Here is a 22,952-nt window from a genome sequence, read left to right on the forward strand (position 1 = left end):
CTTATTGTCATCTGGATTCCGATGAGCCTTTGCTCTGAAACCGTCAGAGATCACTGATCATCTCTTAGTTTAAATTGACAAATCTGCACAATGGAGTCACATTTACCAATGAGAGTCATAGAATTGTACAGCATGGACACTGCCTCTACAGCCCATTAAATTTATGTCAACCACCAAATTCCAGTGTACACTAATTCCATTTTTTTTTAATTCTCTCTGTACTTGGATACTTGATTAATTATATTGTTAAGTATAATAACAGCTGGGCAACTCCGGACAATGGACTTCCTGGTCTCACTCAAAAGTATTGGATCTGTGTGAAGATATAACGTATTGCACGATATCTTTGAATTGGGGATACTTATCTTGAAGGAACCTTGTGCATCGAAGCTGTTGTTTGTCACATGGGAATTTTAAAATGCTTTATCGATATTATATTTTCTAGGTACAAGATTCCAACGAATCATCCCAGACGCAGGGGTTGCATCAGATAATCCAAATGAAGTGAAGAGACTGGTTTTCTGCACTGGCAAAATTTATTATGAGCTTGCAAAGGAAAGGATAAACAGAAATATGGAAAAAGAAGTGGCCATCATCAGATTGGAGCAGGTAAATCCAGAGATGGAACATAATGAGAGAACATCAAAACACTTCTGATACTGTGAAGTTCAAACGGTAGAAGAAAATGCTGCACTCACTGAGCAGGTCAAGCAATGTTTGTGGAAAGAGAACCAGTGATATTTCAAGTCAAAGCCATTCGTTGGAACTGAGAAAGAAAGAAAGCGAGTTAGTTTTAAGTGGCAGAGGATGCAAATAGATGGTTAGCTCGAGCTAGAGTTGCCATGGGGATGAACTATAGATGAATATGTGTGGTGGATAGTTAATGAGGGTAGTTGGAGGGCAAACAAAAGGTGTAAAGCTGTAAATTCCAAAGTTGTAGGAAATGTCCCATCAGGTCAAGCCATGCAAGTGGCAGAGGAAAAATGAAGCCAATATTACCTAAAGCAGAGCTGGCCAGATCTGATACAAACAGAAAGAGCCAATTTACCGTTGTCAAATTTATTAGTCTCGAAGGCTAAACTATGCCCAATTCAAAATTGAATGTAGCACATGGCATTGGAAAAAGCACACATGAATCACTGCTTCAGCAGGTAGGGCTGTTTGAGTGCCTGGAAGAGGAAAGGGAAGAGGTAATGTCGTACTTGTAATTGTCTCTCTTCACTTCCCACCATCAAAAAGTATTTGACCTGAAACATTAACACGGTTTGCCATTCCACAGCTACTGCCTGACCTGCTGAGTATTTTTAGCATTTTTATTTTGTATTTCCAGCATCGATTGACCATCATGATTGAAATGGCAGTATAGTTAATTTCACAAAATCTATGTTCGGAAATTTAACTTTTTAATAAGTAAATTTGTGATCATATTTTTATGTACATTATTATTATGCCCAGGAATGTCAATGATTAGCAATAAACAATTAATTGGGAATGGTTTAGACTCTGGGAATATCTATCACCTGTCTGTTGTCATGTCTTTCCAATTGTTGGCTTAGCCATATGCCAAAAGATATTCCACCATATGAAAGTATATTCTGTAACTCCAAATATTAGTCCTTGTTAAAGGATTTTCATTATTATTTCATGTAATGCGAAGGTGGGTAAAACTGTTTGTTAATATCAAAGTCGTTATTTCCGCCAAGTTTCAATTTTGTAAATGTACTAACCTCTTTATTTATGCAATACATATTGCTGTTGGGAAGATATATATTGTTTTAAAATAATTTAAGTTTTAAATGGTTTCCTTTTCTGTAATCTTTGATTTTTTTACCTGATACATGTTGTACGCACTCTCCATGTCACCATTCTGATCAGTCATTAGATTATCTAAGAAACTATCCATTAGAGAACACACTTTCCATTAATAATATTTTGATGTGAAAATTTCAATAACAACCAGAATGCATATTTCTACATTGTGTTGGGAATGGAAATGAAATCTATTAGTTCCTGACAAATATTTTCCTGGAATTGTATCTGTAATCATGTATTCTGTTTACAGTTATCCCCATTTCCATTTGACCTATTGAAAAGGGAAACTGGGAAATATCCTGATGCTGAAATTATCTGGTGCCAAGAGGAGCACAAAAAACATGGGCTACTATGACTATGTGAAGCCTCGATTCAAAACACTATTGCATTATGAAAAATCTGTATGGTAAGCATCTTGGTTTATGTTGATATACATTACATTTTCTTCTTGTAATAATTAGGAAAAAGCTTAAATAATGAGAACAGGATCATGAACCTTGGGGTTGGTATCTGTGGTATGCTGCCCAACTTGTAGGGTAAAAGCCCAATCCTCCAATTGCCAGCTCACTTGGAGGTTTACTTGTGTGAGGATGATGCTCTGGGGCATTGAGGCAGTATCGAATGGGGCATTGAGTGTGAGAGAAAGGAAGTCATGTTGCAGTTTTATTAAAATTGGCCACTGAACTTTGAGTATTTGTGTGCAGTTGTGGTCAACCCCTTTACAGGAAGGATGTGGAAGCTTTGGAGAGGGTGCAGAAGAGGTTCAACAAGATGTTACCAGGACCAGAGGGTATTAGTTTTCTCTGGAACATTGGAAGTTGAGGGAAATAGACATAAAGTGCTGGAGTAATTCAGTGGGTTAGACAGTATCTCTGGAGAAAAAGGTGACATAATGGGCTGGAGCTCTTCTTCAGACTCCACATAATTAAAGACTACTAGACCAAGTGCAGACCCGTTGGGTCTGTTCCCCCAACGCACGGTTGCTGGGTGGGGTGCTGCGGTTTGCCTGCATTTAGTTTAATTTTGTTTAGAGATACAGCACGGAACAGCTCTGTGGCTCACCGAGTCTGCGCCGACCACCAATCCCCCTACACTAACACTATCCTGTACACTAGGAACGCTTTACATTTTTACAAAACCCAATTAACCTTCAAACCTGTATGTCTTTGGAGTGTGTGAGGAAACCAGAGCACCTGTAGTCAGGACCGAACCAGGATCTCTGGCACTTTAAGGCGTATGTCTTAGAATCATAAAGAATGTTACTATCTATAATCTAATTTGGCCTGCATTTGTGATTTAGAGCTGGCAGTTTTATTAACAAAATATCCCTTAGCCATCTTAAATGTCAACAATGTTTGCTTATTAAAATTCAGGATCATGATTTAATTAGCATGTTATTTAATAAAGCAATTTAACAATATATTTTTGAGTTAAAAAAAAAAATTAAAATGCAAAATGAATGTTTTTCGGGTAACATGCAGATACTTTTGTTCAAAGTTTAAAATCTGAATCCTATGCTGCCATTTAAATTGATTTCATTGAACTTCCTACAGTTATGTTGGGCGTGAACCTGCAGCTGCACCGGCCACAGGTAACAAGAAGGCTCACCTTGTAGAGCTGCAGCGAATCCTGGACAGGTGTTTCAACTTCTAAACATCTGGGACCGTGCTTTCTTAGGTCTTTCTTCATCAGGTCATATAAAATCCTGTGGACATTGAATTAGGTGTTATTTCAAGGACATTGAATCTTACTGTGGTGGAAAAAAATATTACTCAAGTAATTACTGTTCATTTGTATTGTCTTTATTGCTGTCGTTCATGTAAATGTGAACATTTTTAGTTATTTTCTACTTTACTATTAAGTTGGGGAAGTAAAATACCACTTTATGCAAATTGAGGACCAGATAAGAGTATATTCTTGAGTTGATTTATATATTACAATTGTTTCTTAATGCCAGCTGTAAAAAATATATTACTGTTTCTCTATAATTTCAAATATTACCCTTTTGGGCTTCCTATAATAATATACCATTATAATGTCAGCACTTAACTTTCTTGATCTTCAATTGTATATGCAACATTGCTAATTTGCCAATAAGGAAATGGGATACAATGGCACATGCTTCATTCATAAAGAATATTATCTCTCTGCTCTCAGTGCAATGATGTGATCAATGGAGTGTACAAATAGTGATTTTAAAATGTAACATGTTCCATTTGTGATGAAAGACCTAGTGCAATTTCATCGTTTGTTGGAGAAAAATTGCATCTTCAAGTTTTAGATTGACAATCGCATCTATCATCAATGAAAGCACAATTATTCTAGGAGGGTTATGCATTTATTGGAAAGGCTAGGCAAAGGAGATTTACATCAAATCAACAATACAAAACTATTCATTATACTACTTGATCTTAACCCATCAAGAAATAGGGACCATTGAAGCACCTTTAGAATATAGGGATATTGATTAAAACACTATACTATATAATTGTAAGTAACAATTTATCTGTCAATATAATTGACCTGAAAAATGCTAACAACGCATGTAAATGATTATTCTTCATCTTTGCTTGTGGAAGAAATCCTACATTCCATGGTTTATTATGCAGCATTCTATTTAATTTCCAAATTAGGTAGATGAATGTCTTTCTGATCAAGTCACTGTCCTGCTAAAATAAAAATGAACATTGGGGAGGTGTCAGCTAGCTTTAGAAGGGGTGCTAATTATCCTTTGTTAAAATATACAAAATAATAAGATTTATGTTTAAATATAGCTGAATCCCTTATTTTGTAAGTGAGGCAAGATGCTAAATTCTAAATTTAAGAACAAAGTTGAACTTGCAATTTGAGATTGCAGATCTTGCATCTTCATATAAATGTTACCACAGTTTATGTTGTGTAATTGGTTACCATTGCAGCAGCAGAGTTAGGTGAAGGTTAATTGGATAGGGAGTTGCTACAAAACTTTATCTTTATCTGTCACAGCATGGAGCTGTAAATGTAATCTCACAGTGTGTGTCAGGATTGGAATCTGGATCGGGAGCAAGGCATATTTTGATTTCTAATGTCACTCTCAACTAACATTGAATAACCTCAAACAGCAAAATAATTGTCTACGATACTGCAAAGCTCTTACAGTAATGAGGTGTTTCAGCTTGTGAGAAAAGTCCAAAAAATAAATCTGCAGGAGAAACTGTTAATAAATGTTCACTTTCAGTGGAATGGAGGTGATTAAATCAAGTTGGCACTTTCTGAAAATTAGCACTTGGCCAGCGCAGTTTACATTGTATGCATTAATGTAATGCATAATAAAAAATTATATTAGAACATAACTATATTTTTGTTTGTTAAATTTAGCAAAAAAAAATTGATGTAAATATAAACTAATTTTACTTGTTTAAACCAAGAAATATTGCTTATTGTCAAAGAAGTATCAACGATCCAATGGTGACTCTTCAATGTATGTGAGGCGAGTGATGGCAACACCAGCTCTGCATATGTCGGAGAATAAGAAGTAATTGACAAAGAATGTTACACTAAAAGATTGATGCAGCTATGCAGAATTTACAATGTATTTCCATTGTTGGTAGGGGATTGGTTAATTTTAAGCTTGTTTGTATTCTTATCATATAGCTGAGATGGATCTGCATTGAACTATTGGCCAGTCCGTTTCTTCATGGTGTGCATTAAAGTCTTTTTTTTAATCATTTCTAGTTGATTATTTAAATACATGTCAATTGTGTTTCCTGGAATGAACAACATATACTGGTTGCCTGAAATCTGAGTAGAACTTTTCTTCTAATTAATTTTCCTCCAGAAACAGACATGGTGAGAATGCACAACATGGAAAGTTCCTCACCCATCACAATATGTCCCTACAAAATAAAACCTTTACCTGGAGTATTTGACATCAAGCCATTTCCTACTTTTGCAACCAGTGCACTTTCTGGATGCTGGTTAACTTTGCTGTGACTGGCTAATTCATCATATTTGCTGTGAAGTGTATACAGCACTCTCAGAAACATGTTGGGTGTCAAATCCTGCAGGTTGCAAAAATCCCGTTTGAACAATCAAAGTATTATGCTTATGACGTAGCATGCCATTTTCTCTCGTCTGAAGTTGGCCCATGAGGACCCCAAAGATATCTATAAATCAAATGGGACACAGTATTCCAGAATTTATCAATACATTATTTTTTTTAATATTGAAGCCTTCATTTGAAATTGGGTAAAGCAGCGTAATAAATTGCTTAAGTTAATCATGTACAGGATCCTTCAACATTTATTATTTCACACCAAGTTCATTGTTATTTCACACAAAGGACGGTGGGTGTATGGAACAAGCTGCGGTGGGTGGTTGAGGCAGATGCTATTGCAACATTTATGAAACATTTAGACAGGTAAACATTTCTCCACATCAGTCTGAAGGAGGGTCTCGACCTGAAACGTCACCTATTCCTTCGCTCCATAGATGCTGCCTCACCTGCTGAGTTTCTCCAGCATTTTTGTCTACCTTTAGACAGGTACATGGGAAGGACAGGTTTAGAGAGATATGGGTCAAACGCAGGCAGGTGGGACTAGTGTTGATGAAACATGTTGGTCAGTATGTGGGTAAGTTGGGCCAAAGCACCTGTTTCCACACTATGAGCAGTTAAAATATAAAGAAAGTTCCATTCTCATTCCATGCGGTTAGACTCTATGAATTGCCCACAACTGGTCTTGCATATTCAGGGTACAATGTAAATTTGAAGTAAGAAAATACTTAATAATTATAAAAGTATGAAGTTTGCTTATCGGTGAGAGCGGTAAAGGAGCTACGATAAGCAGAAAGATGTCAAGTGAAATTTAATACAGTTACAAGACTATGCTTTCCTCTCACTTTGTTCTTTTTTGATGAGCTGTAAAAGGGGAAGGACATTTATAGAGATTGGTTGTTCAGTGACCAAGAAGTATAAACTGAAGATTGTCAAGGAAGAACATTTGTACAAGGGGCATGAGATGTCCTGCCAGAAACAGTGATGGAAGCAAAATCAATTTGGGTTTCTAAAAGGGAGAAATAAATATTTTTAAATATTCAATTGGACAGCTCTTCTCAAGACGAACACGGCAACTAGAAAGCTGCCTTCAAACTCCAAGATGTGAAAACTTAGAATGAGGTAACAGTAATTAATTCATTGTCCGTGATACACAGAAGACATTAGGTCAGTCTATCCAATAAAAAGGGATTCAAAGTGTTGAAGAAACGCAACAGGTCAGGCAGCATCTTTGGAGAACATGGATAGATGACGATTTGGCTCTCGACCTTTCTTCAGACCCAGTCTAAAGAATGGTTCCACCCCGAAATGTCACCTATCCATGTTCTCCGGAGATGCTGCCTGACCTGCTGAGTTACTCCTGCACTTTGTGTGCTTTTGAGTATTAACCAGCATCTGCAGTTCTTTGTTTCTTCAATCCATCCAATCATGGATTTACTGCTGATTAAGTCGATTTCTTGAGGAAAAGTCCTCTCTGCTATGCAGACATAGATGGGCAAAAACTGAAAACATCTTGCCTGTTGTATATGCACTCTATTCAAATTCCCTATTCCATTTATGCTTTCCTATCAGCACATCCTACTTAACATCTAATGACAATATTTAATAAAAATCATGTCTAATTACAATTTTAATATAAAATTTGAAAAGTAAATGCAAATAAATAAATTCTCTGAAGTGATTGAACTAATTGACTGTGATAAAATGTATTTTTTATATTTTTAGGCTTTTGGATTTTTTTAAATAAAAAGCTTTTAAGGCCAGAACATGAATAATGCATTTAACATTCAAAAAAAGACCTTTTGTGGAATAAAGCCAAGTGAGGCATTAAGCGAGTCTTTCGTGCAAGTTACTTTGCAGGCAATAACTTTCACTACAGACGTTTACCATTTAGCAGTGATATTCCTAAATATTTTGATACCCTTTTGATTAGGATTTACCCTTTTGGATAAATTAAGCCAAGAGAAAGAAAGGCCATGGTTTTAAGTTTGCATGGAGTTTGTACATACTGTAACTTATTCTTTTCGCAGACGTGCACTGAACTAACAAGAAATATAGCTTTGTAACACCCTCCTTCACAACACGTTTAAATGTCAAGGATGTGCTTTGAAGACATCAAAATAAAGATTGTAAATGAGTTACAATTGAAGTACCATTGATGCAAAAATGCCAGAGTGAAGATCCAGTGCAGATCAGAAATAGGTTGTTTTCTTTGTTGATTTTTTTAATTGTGACCTTGCTATAATGACTACCAAAGCTGCTTTGGTTGCATCTGTCCAAATTAAACCATGGACTTAGAATAAAAAACACCTGTGTAACTGAGGGAATACTTAGAGACACGCGACAGCAGATGCTTGAATCCAGAGCAAAAAACAACACAGCTAGAGGAAATACAGCAGGTCAAGCAGGATGTTAAACACTTTAATTCTCCTTCCCATTCCCACACTGACCAGCCTGAAGAAGGGTCTCGACCCGAAAAGTCACCCATTTCTTCTTTCCAAAGATGCTGCCTGTACCGCTGAGTTTCTCCAGCATTTTGTATCTATCCAGGTGGTAACAGATTGTCGAGGATTTGGGTCGAGAGCATGCATCAGGACTCAGAGGGACTTAACCAATGTATGAGCAAATGTGTCCTCCAGTATGTGCTAACTGTACTTTCATCTCCTTATTAATGCATGATGCATTTTGGTCAACTTTTAGTATTTGCTGTCTCAGTTTGCCAGCTCTGCACTAATACAGTAAATATTCACAAAACACATCCTCCTCCCTGTCCCCTTCTGCATGAGAAGGAAGCATTCCCTCCATGAGGCATTCAAACCACTATCCATTCCCCTTCTCACACCACAGACCAATGCAACAGCAAAGGCTCAGCGCCTGCTGTAGCTCCTCCATTTCTGTTGTACAGGGACCCAAGGACTCTTTCCAAGTGAAACAGCAACTTCCACATCCCACTTTGTCCCTTGCACCACCACTCCACTCCTCCCCCCGCTTTAAAATAAAGACCAATATGTCCTTTGCCTCCCGAAGTATTGGCTTTAGAACGTCCTGCAGATTTCTGTAATTCCTCAGAAATCTGTGCTGTCATTTTCAAAGGTTAATGATTTTGATGGTTTAAAAAAATTACTAGAGTTAATACAGCATGGATGTCAAATTGGTTGCCTCAAAAATATTCAAATTATACCCATCAATGCATTTTTCGCAAAACAACACCCAAAAACCAAAAATCATTTAAGCGTGACAACACCCAAAAAATTCAATCATTTAAGAGTGACACTGTCATCAGTGACATTGTCAATAATATCCACTTTTCCCCGCTGTGTACGATAAATGCGATAGGAAAAATTTCTAGGAATTGCCACTGAAAATTAAAATGGTGTTGAGGTGGATGATCAGCCATGATCGCAATGAATGGCAGTGCTGGCTCGAAGGGCCGAATGGCCTACTACTGCACCTATGTTCTATGTTTCTATGAGGGTAGACAGTATGATTATAAAGAAGTTAAATGGTTGCATAGGCTTGATGCTGCAATAAACACTGATTCAAATGTTGTAAACTCTTCTAGTTTTGCTGTCCTTCTTAATGTTAGTAGATCCCCAGAAGCTTGCAACAACCTTGTAGTAAACTGCGAACCATCTGTCATCCTCCATGTATTAAATATACCATGTTGCAATTAAACGGATAAAGATTAAATATTCAAGATCCATATTTTGTTGAATAGGCCCATGAAAGGGAATGGGTAATTTAATGAATAAATCTGTTACCTCTTTGCCCTTAATGTGGAAAAACAATGCATATAATCAGAGGGAAAGTTGTTCCATATTCCATTCACCTCGGATGAAAGCTGTGAACCAGATTCCGTGTGCTATGAATGATAATATCTTAAGACAGTTTTAAAAGCAGATGGGATGATTGTTTGAATTTAAAAATATAGTCTGTCTATCAAAACCATTTTGAATGTGAAGAAAAAGGTTACTGCCTGTTGCCATGACAATTGGCATGTTGACTGTATGATTTTAAAGTTCAGAATTTATTATCCATTTGGCTTTAGATTTTGAAATATGTTTATTAAATCATAAATTAACATCATACCAATACAGTATAAACTACTTTGCCTTTAATGCCTAATATAATGACACTTGAATCACAAATAAATTAAAAATGTACAGGTATGTAGGTTAATTGGGGTATACATGTAAATTGTCCCTTGTGTGTGTAGGATAGTATGTGCGGGGATTGCTGGGGGGCGCGAACTCGATGGGTCGGAGGGCCTGTTTCCGCGTTGTAACTCTAAACTAAACTAAACTAAAACACCCCTTAGCCTTCTGCACTCCAAGAAATAAATACTTCTATAAACAGCTTGCCAAACCTCTCCCTCCAGCTCAAGCCCTGGATTCCTGGCAACATCCTCTCTGCGTTCTACTATCGATGTTGGGTGACTAATTCGAAATCAAGCACTATGTGTATTACCGACCCCAGGGGAACAAGTAATTAACCCCTTTCAGGGTGGGATTCTGACAGTCAACACTGATCTTTGGCTGAGTCTGATCTCCAGTATATTCTCTGATGCATCTGTTGTCATTCCATCAGGTACCTACGGTGAATTAATTTGTGTTATTTCCTGCGTAACATAAAACTCTATTATGTTTGGATGCAATAATCTAGTGAAATGCAATTTTATGTTTGGATACCTGATGGAATCAGAACTCTCTCCACCATGAAATAGAGTATTGGATTCTACTCGATGACATTACTCAGGGAAACATGCCGACTAAAATGCACAATGCTTTGTTAATTTGGCTGCAACTTCTAAACCCCTAGCCGAACGTGTCTTGGCCTCTTTTGCATTCACTTGAATGAGTGTTTGGAGCCTTGGTTCACGGCCTTGTCATAATGCAGGGTGTACAGTTACAATAACTCAGTACTGGATGTGGATGGAAGACCAAGTTTCTGTGCCCCAATCGTTGATCCAGAGGTATGATCTGCCAGGACACGTGCCCTATGGAGTCTGGAGGTTATCTCGACCTGTATGTTTTCAAGAGCATATTTTTTAGTTAGGCCCACCGAATCCGCAAAGACTAGCAATCCCCGCACACTAACATTATCCGACACAAAATAGCGGTGTTTTTTTGTTACAATTATACCAAGCCAATTAACCTACAAACCTGTATGTCTTTGGTGTATGGGAGAAATCCAGATATCCTGGAGAAAACCACCTCGGGTCACAGGGAGAACATACAAACTCTGTACAGACAGCACCCATAGTCAGGATTGAACCCGGGTCTCTAGCGCTGTGAGGCAGCAACTCTACCGCTGCGCCACCATGCCGCCCACTCTTCGAACTAACTTCTTTTTTCTCTTAAAACAAACTTGTTTTCTCTGTTTCCCACTTCTGAAGACGAGACCCAGAGCTAAATTGGGAGCTCTGCTTCTCTTTCCACGGATGCTGCCTGACTTGCTGAGAGCTTCCACCGTTTACTGCTTTTATTTCTGACAAGATGATGAATAGCAGCACCCGATTGTAATAATGTTCCTCATGTTCTAAAGACCTCTGGACCGCTAAATACCTGACCAGAACCCCCTTACCACGGCTGACTTCTTGGTCAAATTTGCAATCATATATTTCCTGTTTTGAACTCCAGTTAATTATGTTCTTGGATCTAGAAATGTCCTACCTTGCTATGAACTAGCTCTTGTCATCTTATGAGCAGCTTAACCATGTTATGAAAAACACAACTCAGTGGGCCAGGCAGCATCTGTGGGTGGAATGGACAGTTGAAGTTTAGGGGTGGGAACATTGTGGTTTACTGAAGATTCCAGCATCTGCAGTTCCTTGTGTCTCCATTTAACCATATTATGTCCCCTCCAGATCTCAACACAAAAGGCCCGGAGGAATTGTCTTTGTTTGCGAGCTTCAGTGATCTACCACCTGTTTATTTTCCAAAAAAGTGAAAGAAAAATGTTCACGCCTTCCATGCAGATGATTCATAATACAGATGCCCACCTGAGGACTGAGATGTGAAGCTAACACAGCTCATGTTCCCAGCCTGTCAAAGCTATTTCACTTCATTGACACCACCTTCTTGTTTACTTTTCCGCACTATCAATCATATATTGTTCCAAATGATGGCTTTGTGCCTTCAGTTATTTTGTTCTAAGTCTTGGAATTCCTTACTTTAGGCAGTCTGTGCTTTCATACTCTTATAAACTTCTTATAGTTTAACAACATGGCACACTGTTTGGTGCAGATATTGTGGGCTGAAGGGCCTGTCCCCGTGCTGTAATGTTCTACGTTAGTTTGTCAGCTTGGTTTGTCACTACCACCCAAGAGCGCAAGAAATTGCAGAGAGTTGTGGATGCAGTTGTGTTAACCGGTGGCGCAGCGGTAGAGTTGCTGCCTTATAACACCAGAGACCCGGGTTCAATCCTGACTACGGGTGCTGTCTGTACAGAGTTTGTACGTTCTCCCCGTGAACTGCGTGGGTTTTCTCCGAGATCTTCGGTTTCCTCCAGCCCTCCAAAGACGTACAGGTATGTAGATAATAAATTGGCTTGGTATAATGTAAAAATTGTCCCTAGTGTGTGTAGGATAGTATTAATGTGTGCGGGGATCGCTGTTTGGCATGGTGCCGGTGGGCCGAAGGGCCTGTTTCAACGTTGTTTCTCTCAAAATTCTTGTTTATTAGTTTAATTTGGCATCATCAATTTAACGTGGCATACTGTTTGGCATGGGTATTGTGAGCTGAAGGGCCAGTTCCTGTGCTGTAATGTTCTGTGGTACGTTATTCAGCATGGTCTGGGAACACCCCCACCCAAGACTGCAAGAAACTGCTGAGAATTGTGGATGTAGCCCAGTCCACCGTACAGACCAGACCATTGACTTCATCTACACTTCACACTGCATTAGGAAAGTAGCCAGGACCTTTCCTACCACAGTCGTTCCTCCTTCTCCCCCCTTGAAAGCACATACTGCCAGACTCAGGAACAGTTTCTGCCCCTCTTTTATGTGACTTCTCAATGGTCCTCCCAAAGCCTGAGTGTAGTCCCACAACACCCACCTCATTGTGGACATTAGACTCTTTCTCGAGACCTGTTATACCACAATGCCGATAAATGTATATTCTGCACTCTAGTATTTTTCACTTCTCTCTGCTGTTTGTATTTGTGTTTGGTCTGACAGTATGCATGTACAGTATTTTCTTATTTGATTGGATAGTAAGTAAGTAAGTTTATTAGCCAAGTATTCACATACAAGGAATTTGCCTTGGTGCTCCGTCCACAAGTAACAACATGACATACAGTGACAGTTACGAATGACTCAGAAAACACTAAACATTAATAATAATAAAACATTAATGATAAAACACCATTGATCAAGCATGTGAATGAACCAACAAAATAGCATGCAAATAAATGCATTTCACTGTAACTCACTACACATGGCAATAATGAAATAATCCCAATACTAGGTTTACAACCAATATCAATTGCTTGTCCATCTTAAAATATCCCTAGGTGGACACAAAATGCTGGAGTAACTCAGCGGGGCAGGCAGCATCTCTGGAGGGAAGGAATGGGCGATGTTTCGGGTCGAGACCCTTCTTCAGACTGGGTGTGAACACAACTGAGTAAGGCGTTGGGGTGGGAGATTGCAACCTTCACGTGGTCCACCCTGTTTCGACGAATGCTATCAACCTGGCATGCACCAAACAGAAGATCAAACAGAACAAGTTGTGCACGTCAAACGCAAGAAGAGGTACCGCACTATTGAATCTATTGACACTGAAAGAGTATGAAGCGATTTTGCACAGTTTTTCCGTACCTAGTTTTTATTCTGAATAAAATTTGTGGAAATAAAGGAAAAGTATATCTCAAGCATTATTTGTTATTTTCTATAAACACCAGGTGCCGTTACAGCCAAGAAGACCAATATCTTATATTTGAACAGGAATACTATGACCATTTCATATGGATGAATTGACTTTATTTAATTCTATTATACTGATTAAAGAGTAAAACACAGAACTATTACATTCAGCTCCGCTTCAAGATGCTGATCATTCCCAGAGAGGAGTTTATGTTATTTGGCAGCGATGGGAGAAGCATGTGACGTGTCGAGAAGCAGTGATTCATCCCTCAGTGAAGCTGATCAATAGGCATGTCGTACAGCTTTCACCGCTGCCTTGCAGAGTGGGTCCAGCTTCCCATCTCCTCCTGAAAAGGAACGTGTGAAAAGAACTCAGTAAACTGGTTACATTCCTTCAATAAGATATCAAACATTATTTCCCAATGTGAACACAGGGTGTTATGGGGTGTGATGGATTATAGGGAGAAGGCAGGTGAATGGAGCTGAGAGGGAAAGATAGATCAGCCATGATTGAATGGCAGAGCAGGCTTGATGGGCCAAATGGCCTAATACTGTTCCAAGGGCTTATGAACATAAACTAGTCAAGTCGTCAAGATCAAGTCCCCCATGATCTTGTTGGCTCTGGATTTGCACCTTCTGATGTATAGTTCCTGTAGGGGGGGCGAGTGAAGTTCCCATAGTGCGTTCGGCCGAATGCACTACTCTCTGCAGAGCCTTCTTGTCCTGGGCAGAGCAGTTCCAAAATCAAATTGTAATGAAGGAACAAAGAGAATGTCTGTAACAAACATGATGTTAATTAAACTAATCTCCTCAACCAACACATAATAATAATAATAAGTTTATTTATATAGCACATTTATAGTCAATTTTCATTGACCCCAAAGTGCTTTACATAATTTAAAAATCAGTTCCATACAAAGCATAAAGATGGGTTAACAAAATAATAAAATGCACAAACAGGACACAACATGAAACATTCCATGCATATCCATATGTTTATCTAAAAGCCTCTTAAATGCCACTTTATATTTGCCTCGACCACCACCTTTGGCAGCGGAAATAATAATATAATTTGAGTATAAAATCTGCTGTCTACATTCAATCCCGATTCAATCAAGACTCTGTGCATTCACCGAGACTTGGGATGAACTGATATCTAAAAGCATCACAGCTATTGCAGCAACGGCACTCACAGTGACCAGCGGCCAGGCTGCTCCCACTGACCAGAGGCTGGGACACTCTTGGTGAGCAGGAGGCCCGGACAGGTGACGGAGGGGGACTCACTCCACAGAGAGCCGCATCCAACGGAGAAGCCGGTACGGACCAGCGGTCGTAGTCCTGAGGTCGGGTCGGGCCAAGGATGGAGCCTCGAGGACAAGGTCGGGCTCAGGTGGACAGGTGTTGTTGCTGAGAACAAAGGGGGGCCAGCGTGGGGGGGGGGGGGGGGGGGGGGGGTGGGGCACTGAGAACAAAGGAGGACCTGGGGGGGTTGGTGGCGGAAACAAAGAAGGTCTGAGTAGAAACATAGAAACATAGACAATAGGTGCAGGAGTAGGCCATTCGGCCCTTCTAGCCTGCACCGCCATTCAATATGATCATGGCTGATCATCCAACTCAGTATCCTGTACCTGCCTTCTCTCCATACCCTCTGATCCCTTTAGCCACAAGGGCCACATCTAACTCCCTCTTAAATATAGCCAATGAACTGGCCTCGACTACCCTCTGCGGCAGAGAGTTCCACAGATTCACCACTCTCTGTGTGAAAAAAGTTCTTCTCATCTCTGTTTTAAAGGATTTCCCCCTTATCCTTAAGCTGTGACCCCTTGTCCTGGACTTCCCCAACATTGGGAACAATCTTCCTGCATCTAGCCTGTCCAACCCCTTAAGAATTTTGTAAGTTTCTATAAGATCCCCTCTCAATCTCCTAAATTCTAGGGAGTATAAACCAAGTCTATCCAGTCTTTCTTCATAAGACAGTCCTGACATCCCAGGAATCAGTCTGGTGAACCTTCTCTGCACTCCCTCTATGGCAATAATGTCCTTCCTCACCAAGACCCTGTACAACTGCAGTAGAACCTCCCTGCTCCTATACTCAAATCCTTTTGCAATGAAAGCTAACATACCATTCGCTTTCTTTACTGCCTGCTGCACCTGCATGCCTACCTTTCACTTTGTGGTGACTCTTTTGTATACTTTGTTTACAAAAAACAATGCACCTAGCTAAGTACAGGTGACAATAAAGTATCATCATCGCCACCATCATTGGGAATTACTTCCAGCACTTTGAAGCGGGATAAATGGGATAACATCAGTCGTCCTCCCTTAATGAGACATCTCTAGCCAATTGGGTTTAGTAATGTGAATGACAACTGCTCGCTCGGCTGCAATCATCTGCTACTTCAAGGTTAGTTGACTGACAATAAAAATAATTGTGTTTTAATCAAAATGGAACTCTGATACTGAGAATCTTTGGAGACCATTATAAGTGTGACTGGCAGCTATGTTTGCTTAAGGGAGAAATAGTTCCTTGGCATGAACAAACAGTACCAGCCGTTGTTTAAAGTGATTTGTGTCACTGTTGGCGTGATTGCTTAGTTTAGAGATATAATGTTTCAATAAGATTTCTGGCCCCATCCATGTCGCGGGGCTGCTAACTGGAAGCATCCCGAGCTAATTCTGCTACCACCATCATCTGTTGCAACAAGTGGTTGTCGCCAGAAGCTTGTGTCCCTTTTCAGGACGGACGATGTCAGTGATGTCAACATTTGAAACATGGAAGATGGACTCAAAAGAAGAATACGATTTCTGCCTTCTAAACCCCTAAAATACTGATTCAAGGGTGGCACAGTGGCACAGCTGGTAGAGCTGCCGCCTCACAGCACCAGAGACCCATGTTTGATCCTGACCTCGGGTGCCATCTATGTGGAGTTTGCACATCCTCCCTGTGACTGTGTGGGTTTTCTCCGGGTGCTCTGGTTTTCTCCCACATCCCAAAGACGTGCGGATTTGTAGGTTAATCGACCTTTATAATATTGTCCCTAGTGTGTAGGGAGTGGATGAGAAAGTGGGGTAACATGGACCTAGTGTGAATGGGTGACCGATGATCGGTGTGGACTCGGTGGGTCAAAGGGCCTGCTTCCATGTTGTATCTCTAAACTAAACTAAACTCTTTAGCTAAGCTTGATAGAACAATCCCCATACCCTGAGAAATTAGTGAAGTCTATCTCCTTTCAGTACCTGTATTTCATTTCGTAAACGAGGGACTCCAGATGTAGTACTCCAGATGTAGTACTCCAGATGTTGCCTGGCTTTACCAACACCCGTACAAGTGCAGCAGTTTGGGTCAGAACCCTTCTTCAGACTGTCCATTCCTTCCATGGGTGCCGGCTGACCCGCTAACTACTTTATTTTTGGCTCATGATTCCAGCATCTGCAGTTTCTAACATCACCATTTAAAAAATGGCGTAAAAGGTACAGGAGCCTGAAGACTGCAACAACCAGGTTCAGGAATAGCTACTTCCCCACAGCCATCAGGCTATTAAACCTGGCTCGGACAAAACTCTGATTATTAATAACCAATTATCTGTTATTTGCACTTTATCATTTTATTTATTCATGTGGGTATATATTTATATTATAGTAAATGCCTACTATGTTCTGTGTGCTGTAGCAAAGCAAGAATTTCATTGTCCTATCAGGGACACATGACAATAAACTCACTTGAACTTGAACTTGAAAATATGGCTCTTCTGTGCTTCATAGACTAGTTTTATTCGGCGGCCTGTAATTTGCACCAACTGGGCACAACAATTTAGTCATTATTTAAAAATAATTGCTCATCTTGATGTCTCAATGCTTTAATGACTTGCAAATGGTAATATGATGCGACCATTATTTTTGGGCTGGTGCTAGAACCATTACCAAACTGCTTACCAAAATCAAGGTCTTTTATGTTACAGGTGTAGACAACCTCTCCTCTCACAACTAGTTCCACAACGTTCCAGTCAGGAGATTGTTCAAGGACCCACTGATGACCTTCAACATCCAGCATGGCTTCAAAAGAGGGCAAGTCAAGAGCGTTTAATTTATCACATGTACCAAAAACAGAACAATTAAATTCTTACTTGCGAAGATAGACACAAAATGCTGGAGTAACTCAGCGGGACAGGCAGCATCTCTGGAGAGAAGGAATGGGTGACTTTTCTGGTCTTGACCCTTCTTCAGACAGATCAGTCTGAAGATGGGTCTCGACCCGAAACGTCACCCATCCCTCTTCTCCAGAGATGTTGCCTGTCCCGCTGAGTTACTCCAGCATTTTGTGTCTATCTTCGATTTAAACCAGCATCTGCAGTTCTTTCCTACACAAATTCTTACTTGCAGCAGCTAAACAGGTCTGGAAACACAGGACTCATGGATAACATATTAAGCAACAGAATGTTCAATTAATTTAAAATAAACAATATTAAAGCCAAACAAAAGCTCTGGGTTCCTAATGCAGCCAAGTTGGTGTTTGTTGTGTTCAAGATAGTTATGAAGGAGAAACTGTTCCTGAAGATGTAGATCATAGTTTTCAGACTCTTGTACTTTCTTCTCGATGGCAGGAGTGAAATGAATATGTGGCCTGGGTGGTGTGGGTCCTTGATGATGTTGGCTGCCTTTTTGAAGCAGATTCTCCTGTAGATTCCTTCAATGGAGGGGAAGTCAGTACCCATTATGGACTACAGTCAATAAATAAGCGTCTATACTTAAATTAATTCAATCGATTCCAAAAGACACAATTTGCCTGTAATTTAGTAAGAATTTCATTGTTTCATAGTGGGTCAATATGACAATGTAACACTTTTGATTATTGACTTTTGATTGGGGAGTCAAGAGTCTTAACTCTTGGTTCTTGGCTCAATTGAAAAAGGCACAAAGTAACTGTGATGAGAACCTTTCCCCTTTGCGGACCCCCCTGCTGTGCTGGAACGAATAGAATCACTGAGGGTGCACCACATCTATCCTGGTGGCAGTTCAGAGGAAAAAATCCTCAGCATAAATCTGAGAACGTGCAGTTTTTCGCAAGAAAATAAGAAAATGGGACCAGGAGTAAGGTCACCGCCCCCAACATATGATACAATACGACACTTTGACATTTTTTCACACAGAGAGTGGTGAATCTCTGGAACTCTCTGCCACAGAGGGTAGTTGTGGCCAGTTCATTGGCTATATTTAAGAGGGAGTTAGATGTGGCCCTTGTGGTCAAGGGGATCAGGGGGTATGGAGAGAAGGCAGGTACGGGATACTGAGTGGATGATCAGCCATGATCATATTGAATGGCGGTGCAGGCTCGAAGGGCCGAATGGCCTACTCCTGCACCTAATTTCTATGTTTCCATGTTTCTATGACACGATACAACTTTACTTATCCCAGGAGGGGAATTGGTCAAATAAATGGTCAAATTGGTCAAATGGTCATTCAATGTGAATCAGTGGACTCCAAAGACAGAGAGCAATCTCATGCAAAGGACAATCTATTCATTCCATTCCACTGTTCCTTCACCAGACAATAGACAATAGACAATAGACAATAGACAATAGGTGCAGGAGTAGAGGCCATTTGGCCCTTCGAGTCAGCACCACCATTTATTGTGATCATAGCTGATCATCCACAATCAGTACTCCGTTCCTGCCTTCTCCCCATATCCCTTGACTCCGCTATCTTTAAGAGCTCTATCTAACTCGCTCTTGAAAGCATCCAGAGTATTAGACTCCACTGATTCACTGCTCTCTGGGTGAAAAAGCATTTCCTCATCTCCGTTCTAAATGGCCTACTCCTTATTCTTAAACTGTGGCCCCTGGTTCTGGACTCCCCCAACATCGGGAACATGTTTCCTGCCTCTAATCCCTTAATAATTTTATATGTTTCAATAAGATTCCCTCTCATCCTTCTTAAATTCCAGTGTATACAAGCCCAGTCCCTCCATTCTTTCAACATATGACAGTCCCACCATCCCAGGAATTAACCTGGTGAACCTACGCTGCACTCCCTCAATAGCAAGAATGTCCTTCCTCATCTTTGTATCGCATGTCATCCAAAAAGATTAGATAACATTATACATATCATCATCATCATCATCATCATAGTTGAAAACATCAACGAGCACGACAGTGATCACAACTTCTACTGAATACATCAACTTCAACTTCTACTGAACTTATACTTATACATAAATACAACATAATCGAACTCGTAGAATATGTAGACCAAAACACAGCACATGATATGCTCCCAGTGCTGTAGTACAAGTGGATGTCGATATAATTGTCTCCTTATACCTTTCCTGGTGAAATATTTTCGTTTCACTTTGGGACTTGGCCAGCCCCAACACTTTATAGTGTAAAGAGGAAATGTTAGTGGCATTGGTGGGAATATGAGTGAAATGAGCGGAATTGATCGAGTGGATGCCTAGTCTCTTGCCCGGAGTAGGTGAATCAAGGAGGACCAGAGGTTCATGAAGGGGGTAACGATTTAATAGAAATCTGAGAGGTAACTTTTTCTACACAAAGGGTGGTGGGTGTATGGAACAAGCTGCCAGAGGAAGTAGTTGAGGCAGGGACTATCCCAACGTCTAAGAAACAGTTAGGCAGGTACATGGATAGGACAGGGTTGGAGGGATCTGGACCAAAGACAGGCAGGTGGGACTAGTGTAGCTGGTGTGGGCAAGTTGGGCTGAAGGGCCTGTTCCCACACTGTATCACTCTATGACTCTATGGTGTATGGTATAATAAATGCAGAGTGAGAGGTGCAACGATTGCATGGTATTCCAGCATGTAATTATTTATAGATGAAATTTATCTTTGAATATGCAGATGTGCCAAGACGCCACGTGAGATCCTTCTTCCCTGTGGCTATCAAACTGTACCAGCCCTCCTCTCCCTTCTGTCGTGGGGTAGACTGAGACTGACACCCCCATCCCCCAAGCCTTTCCACTCGTCACTTTAATGTCACGTTTCATGTGTTTTTATGATCAGTTTCCTTCCTGGGATCAATGAGGTTCTATCGTATCGTAAATTCCCTTACTCTGGAGTCCGATGAGCCGCCAGGTCCTGTAGTCCACCACTCCATTCGCTTCATAGGGACCGTAGCGGATGGTCACTTTCTGGGACAGAGTCATGTAGACGCCAACTAGTTGTCTCAGTTCCTCCCCCCCGTTCAGCGCAAACTATGTCACATCGTCCTGACAACCGACAACACTAAATGTTGCTAAGGAAATGAACTCACTCGGCTCAATAGGGGGTGATGTAAGCTTCCGGAGGAGAGCAGGCAGTGGGGCAAGTTGGTGATGTATTGGGCAAAGATCTTATAGTGGAGCGGAGCTATAAGATCTTTGGTCTTGGGTAACTTTCCCACACTCACTCAAAACTGCTGGAGGGACTCAGCGGATCAGGCAGAGACCCTGCATCAGGACTGAGAGTGCAGGGAGAAGATAGAGGTGAGAGGGAGAGGTGATGCCGGTATCACGGACCCCCTACTTTTACCAACTTTTACTTCCCCGCTCCTTGCAAGTGAAGTGTTGACTTTCAGACACGGACAAATGCAGCAATGTTTCACTGCGTCTTAGAAACTTCCCCACAACTCTAAAGATCTTTGGTTGGACCAAGACACAGGTCTGACCTTTGTTGTCAGCTCGTGTAATCTTTCAGGGTGACTAATGACCAGGGTTGGATTGCTATCACTGTTTACAACGCTTTACAAGGGCTACCATTTATAGCAGGGCATCATTATATTCGTTGGCAAGTGTTCAACATAATGTAGTTAGGTTTTGTACCTTGTGTGTGATTGATTTTGTTCCATTAGTTTCTGGCTTGGAATCTGACTTTATTGGAATTGGTTTATTATTGTCAAGTGTGTCAAGATATAGTGAAAGGCTTTTGTTTGCTTGCTTGCGATCCAGTTGAATCAGAGTACAACCGTGCTTGCACAAGTACAACAGGTAGAGCAGAGAGAAATATACCAGAGTGCAAACGTTAGAATTTCAGCGATGTAACATTGCGGTTCCAGAGAAAAAAAGTCCACTGTCTGTAATGAGGTAGGTTGGAAGATTGGCTCTACCACCTAACTTATTGGAAGGTGGACACAAAAATCTTGAGTAACTCAGCGGGACAGGCAGCATCTCCGGAGAGAAGGAATAGGTGGGGTCACCCATTCCTGACACCATGTGACTGAGCTCTCGATCATAGATCGAGGGTACAGTGCGATTTGTGGCAAAAAACAAATTGCTGGAGGAACACAGTGCCCTGGAGGGTCAGGCAGCATCTGTGGATGGAAAGGATAGCCAACTTTTTTGGGTCAGGACCCATTTTCGGAGCAACATTTTTTGTTCAATTTTACTTGTACAATTTTTCTTGTTTTTTGCATTGAGTACAAATGTATTCTGAAGAAAGGCACCAGGAACAATATGAACAAGTTTCATCCCAAACCATATTTTATATTCTCCTACATTACAGCATCTGTGAAGGGAATGGACAATGGGATTCTATCTTGTCACCAGCTGTCACCAGCATAGAAGCTTCAAGACATTCTATTCTGACACACTGCATTGATAGTGAATCACATTCCCCTCTCCTCTGGAATGGTGTCACATATTTAGTATTGTGATATTTTTTAAAACTTGTTTATCTTTTAGAGATACAGCATGGAAAGAGGCCATTTGGCCCACCGAGTTTGCACTAACCATCACACTAGTTCTATGCTATCTCATTTTCTCGTCCACTCCCTACACACTATGGACAATTTGCAGAGGCCAATTAACATACAAACCTGCACACCTTTGGGATGTGGGGGAAACCAGTGTACCCACAGGAAACTCACACGGTCACAGGAAAAGCATGCAAACTCCACACAGAAAGCACCCCAGGTCAGGATTGAACCTGGGTCCCTGGAGTTTCCACTGTGCCTCCTAGTGAGCTGTGAATTCAAAATGCTTTGTGGATATGACTGGACTGGATATACATCTGCCTGATGTATCTGTTTCTGTGGTCAGAGTGGTGAGCGAGCAGATATTTGCATATCAACCCAACCTGAGCAAACTCATTTGTATTTAAAGTCGTACGGTGGTACAACATAATGGCGCAGTGGGTAGAGCTGTTGCCTCACAGCACCAGAGACCCGGGTTCAATCCCGACCTCAAATGCTGTCAGTGTGGAGTTTGCACGTTCCCCCTGTGATCCCATGGGTTTCCTTTGGGTGCTCCAGTTTCTT

At 40.7% G+C, this 22,952-nt stretch overlaps 2 protein-coding genes across 2 annotated transcripts in view; one reads left to right on the plus strand and one right to left on the minus strand.

The window, feature by feature from the left end:
* LOC129712906 (2-oxoglutarate dehydrogenase-like, mitochondrial) overlaps nucleotides 1–5,519 on the plus strand; it is a 47,936-nt gene extending 42,417 nt beyond the window's left edge. The window contains 4 exon segments of the mRNA XM_055661659.1: nucleotides 446–609; nucleotides 2,063–2,146; nucleotides 2,148–2,218; nucleotides 3,366–5,519. Coding sequence (XP_055517634.1) covers nucleotides 446–609; nucleotides 2,063–2,146; nucleotides 2,148–2,218; nucleotides 3,366–3,465 — 419 coding nt within the window. The 3' untranslated portion in view covers nucleotides 3,466–5,519.
* Nucleotides 5,520–13,050: 7,531 nt separating this feature from the next.
* c34h10orf53 (chromosome 34 C10orf53 homolog) lies at nucleotides 13,051–20,919 on the minus strand. The gene is made up of 3 exons (XM_055661660.1): nucleotides 20,772–20,919; nucleotides 17,643–17,762; nucleotides 13,051–14,056 (listed from the first exon to the last, which is right to left on the minus strand). Exons 1-3 carry the CDS (start codon nucleotides 20,863–20,865, stop codon nucleotides 13,992–13,994), a joined length of 279 nt encoding a protein of 92 aa, XP_055517635.1. The 5' UTR covers nucleotides 20,866–20,919; the 3' UTR covers nucleotides 13,051–13,991.
* Between the last annotated feature and the right edge of the window lie 2,033 nt (nucleotides 20,920–22,952).

Source organism: Leucoraja erinacea, chromosome 34 (genome assembly GCF_028641065.1).
Source record: "Leucoraja erinacea ecotype New England chromosome 34, Leri_hhj_1, whole genome shotgun sequence".
NCBI classification, from domain to species: Eukaryota; Metazoa; Chordata; class Chondrichthyes; order Rajiformes; family Rajidae; genus Leucoraja; species Leucoraja erinaceus.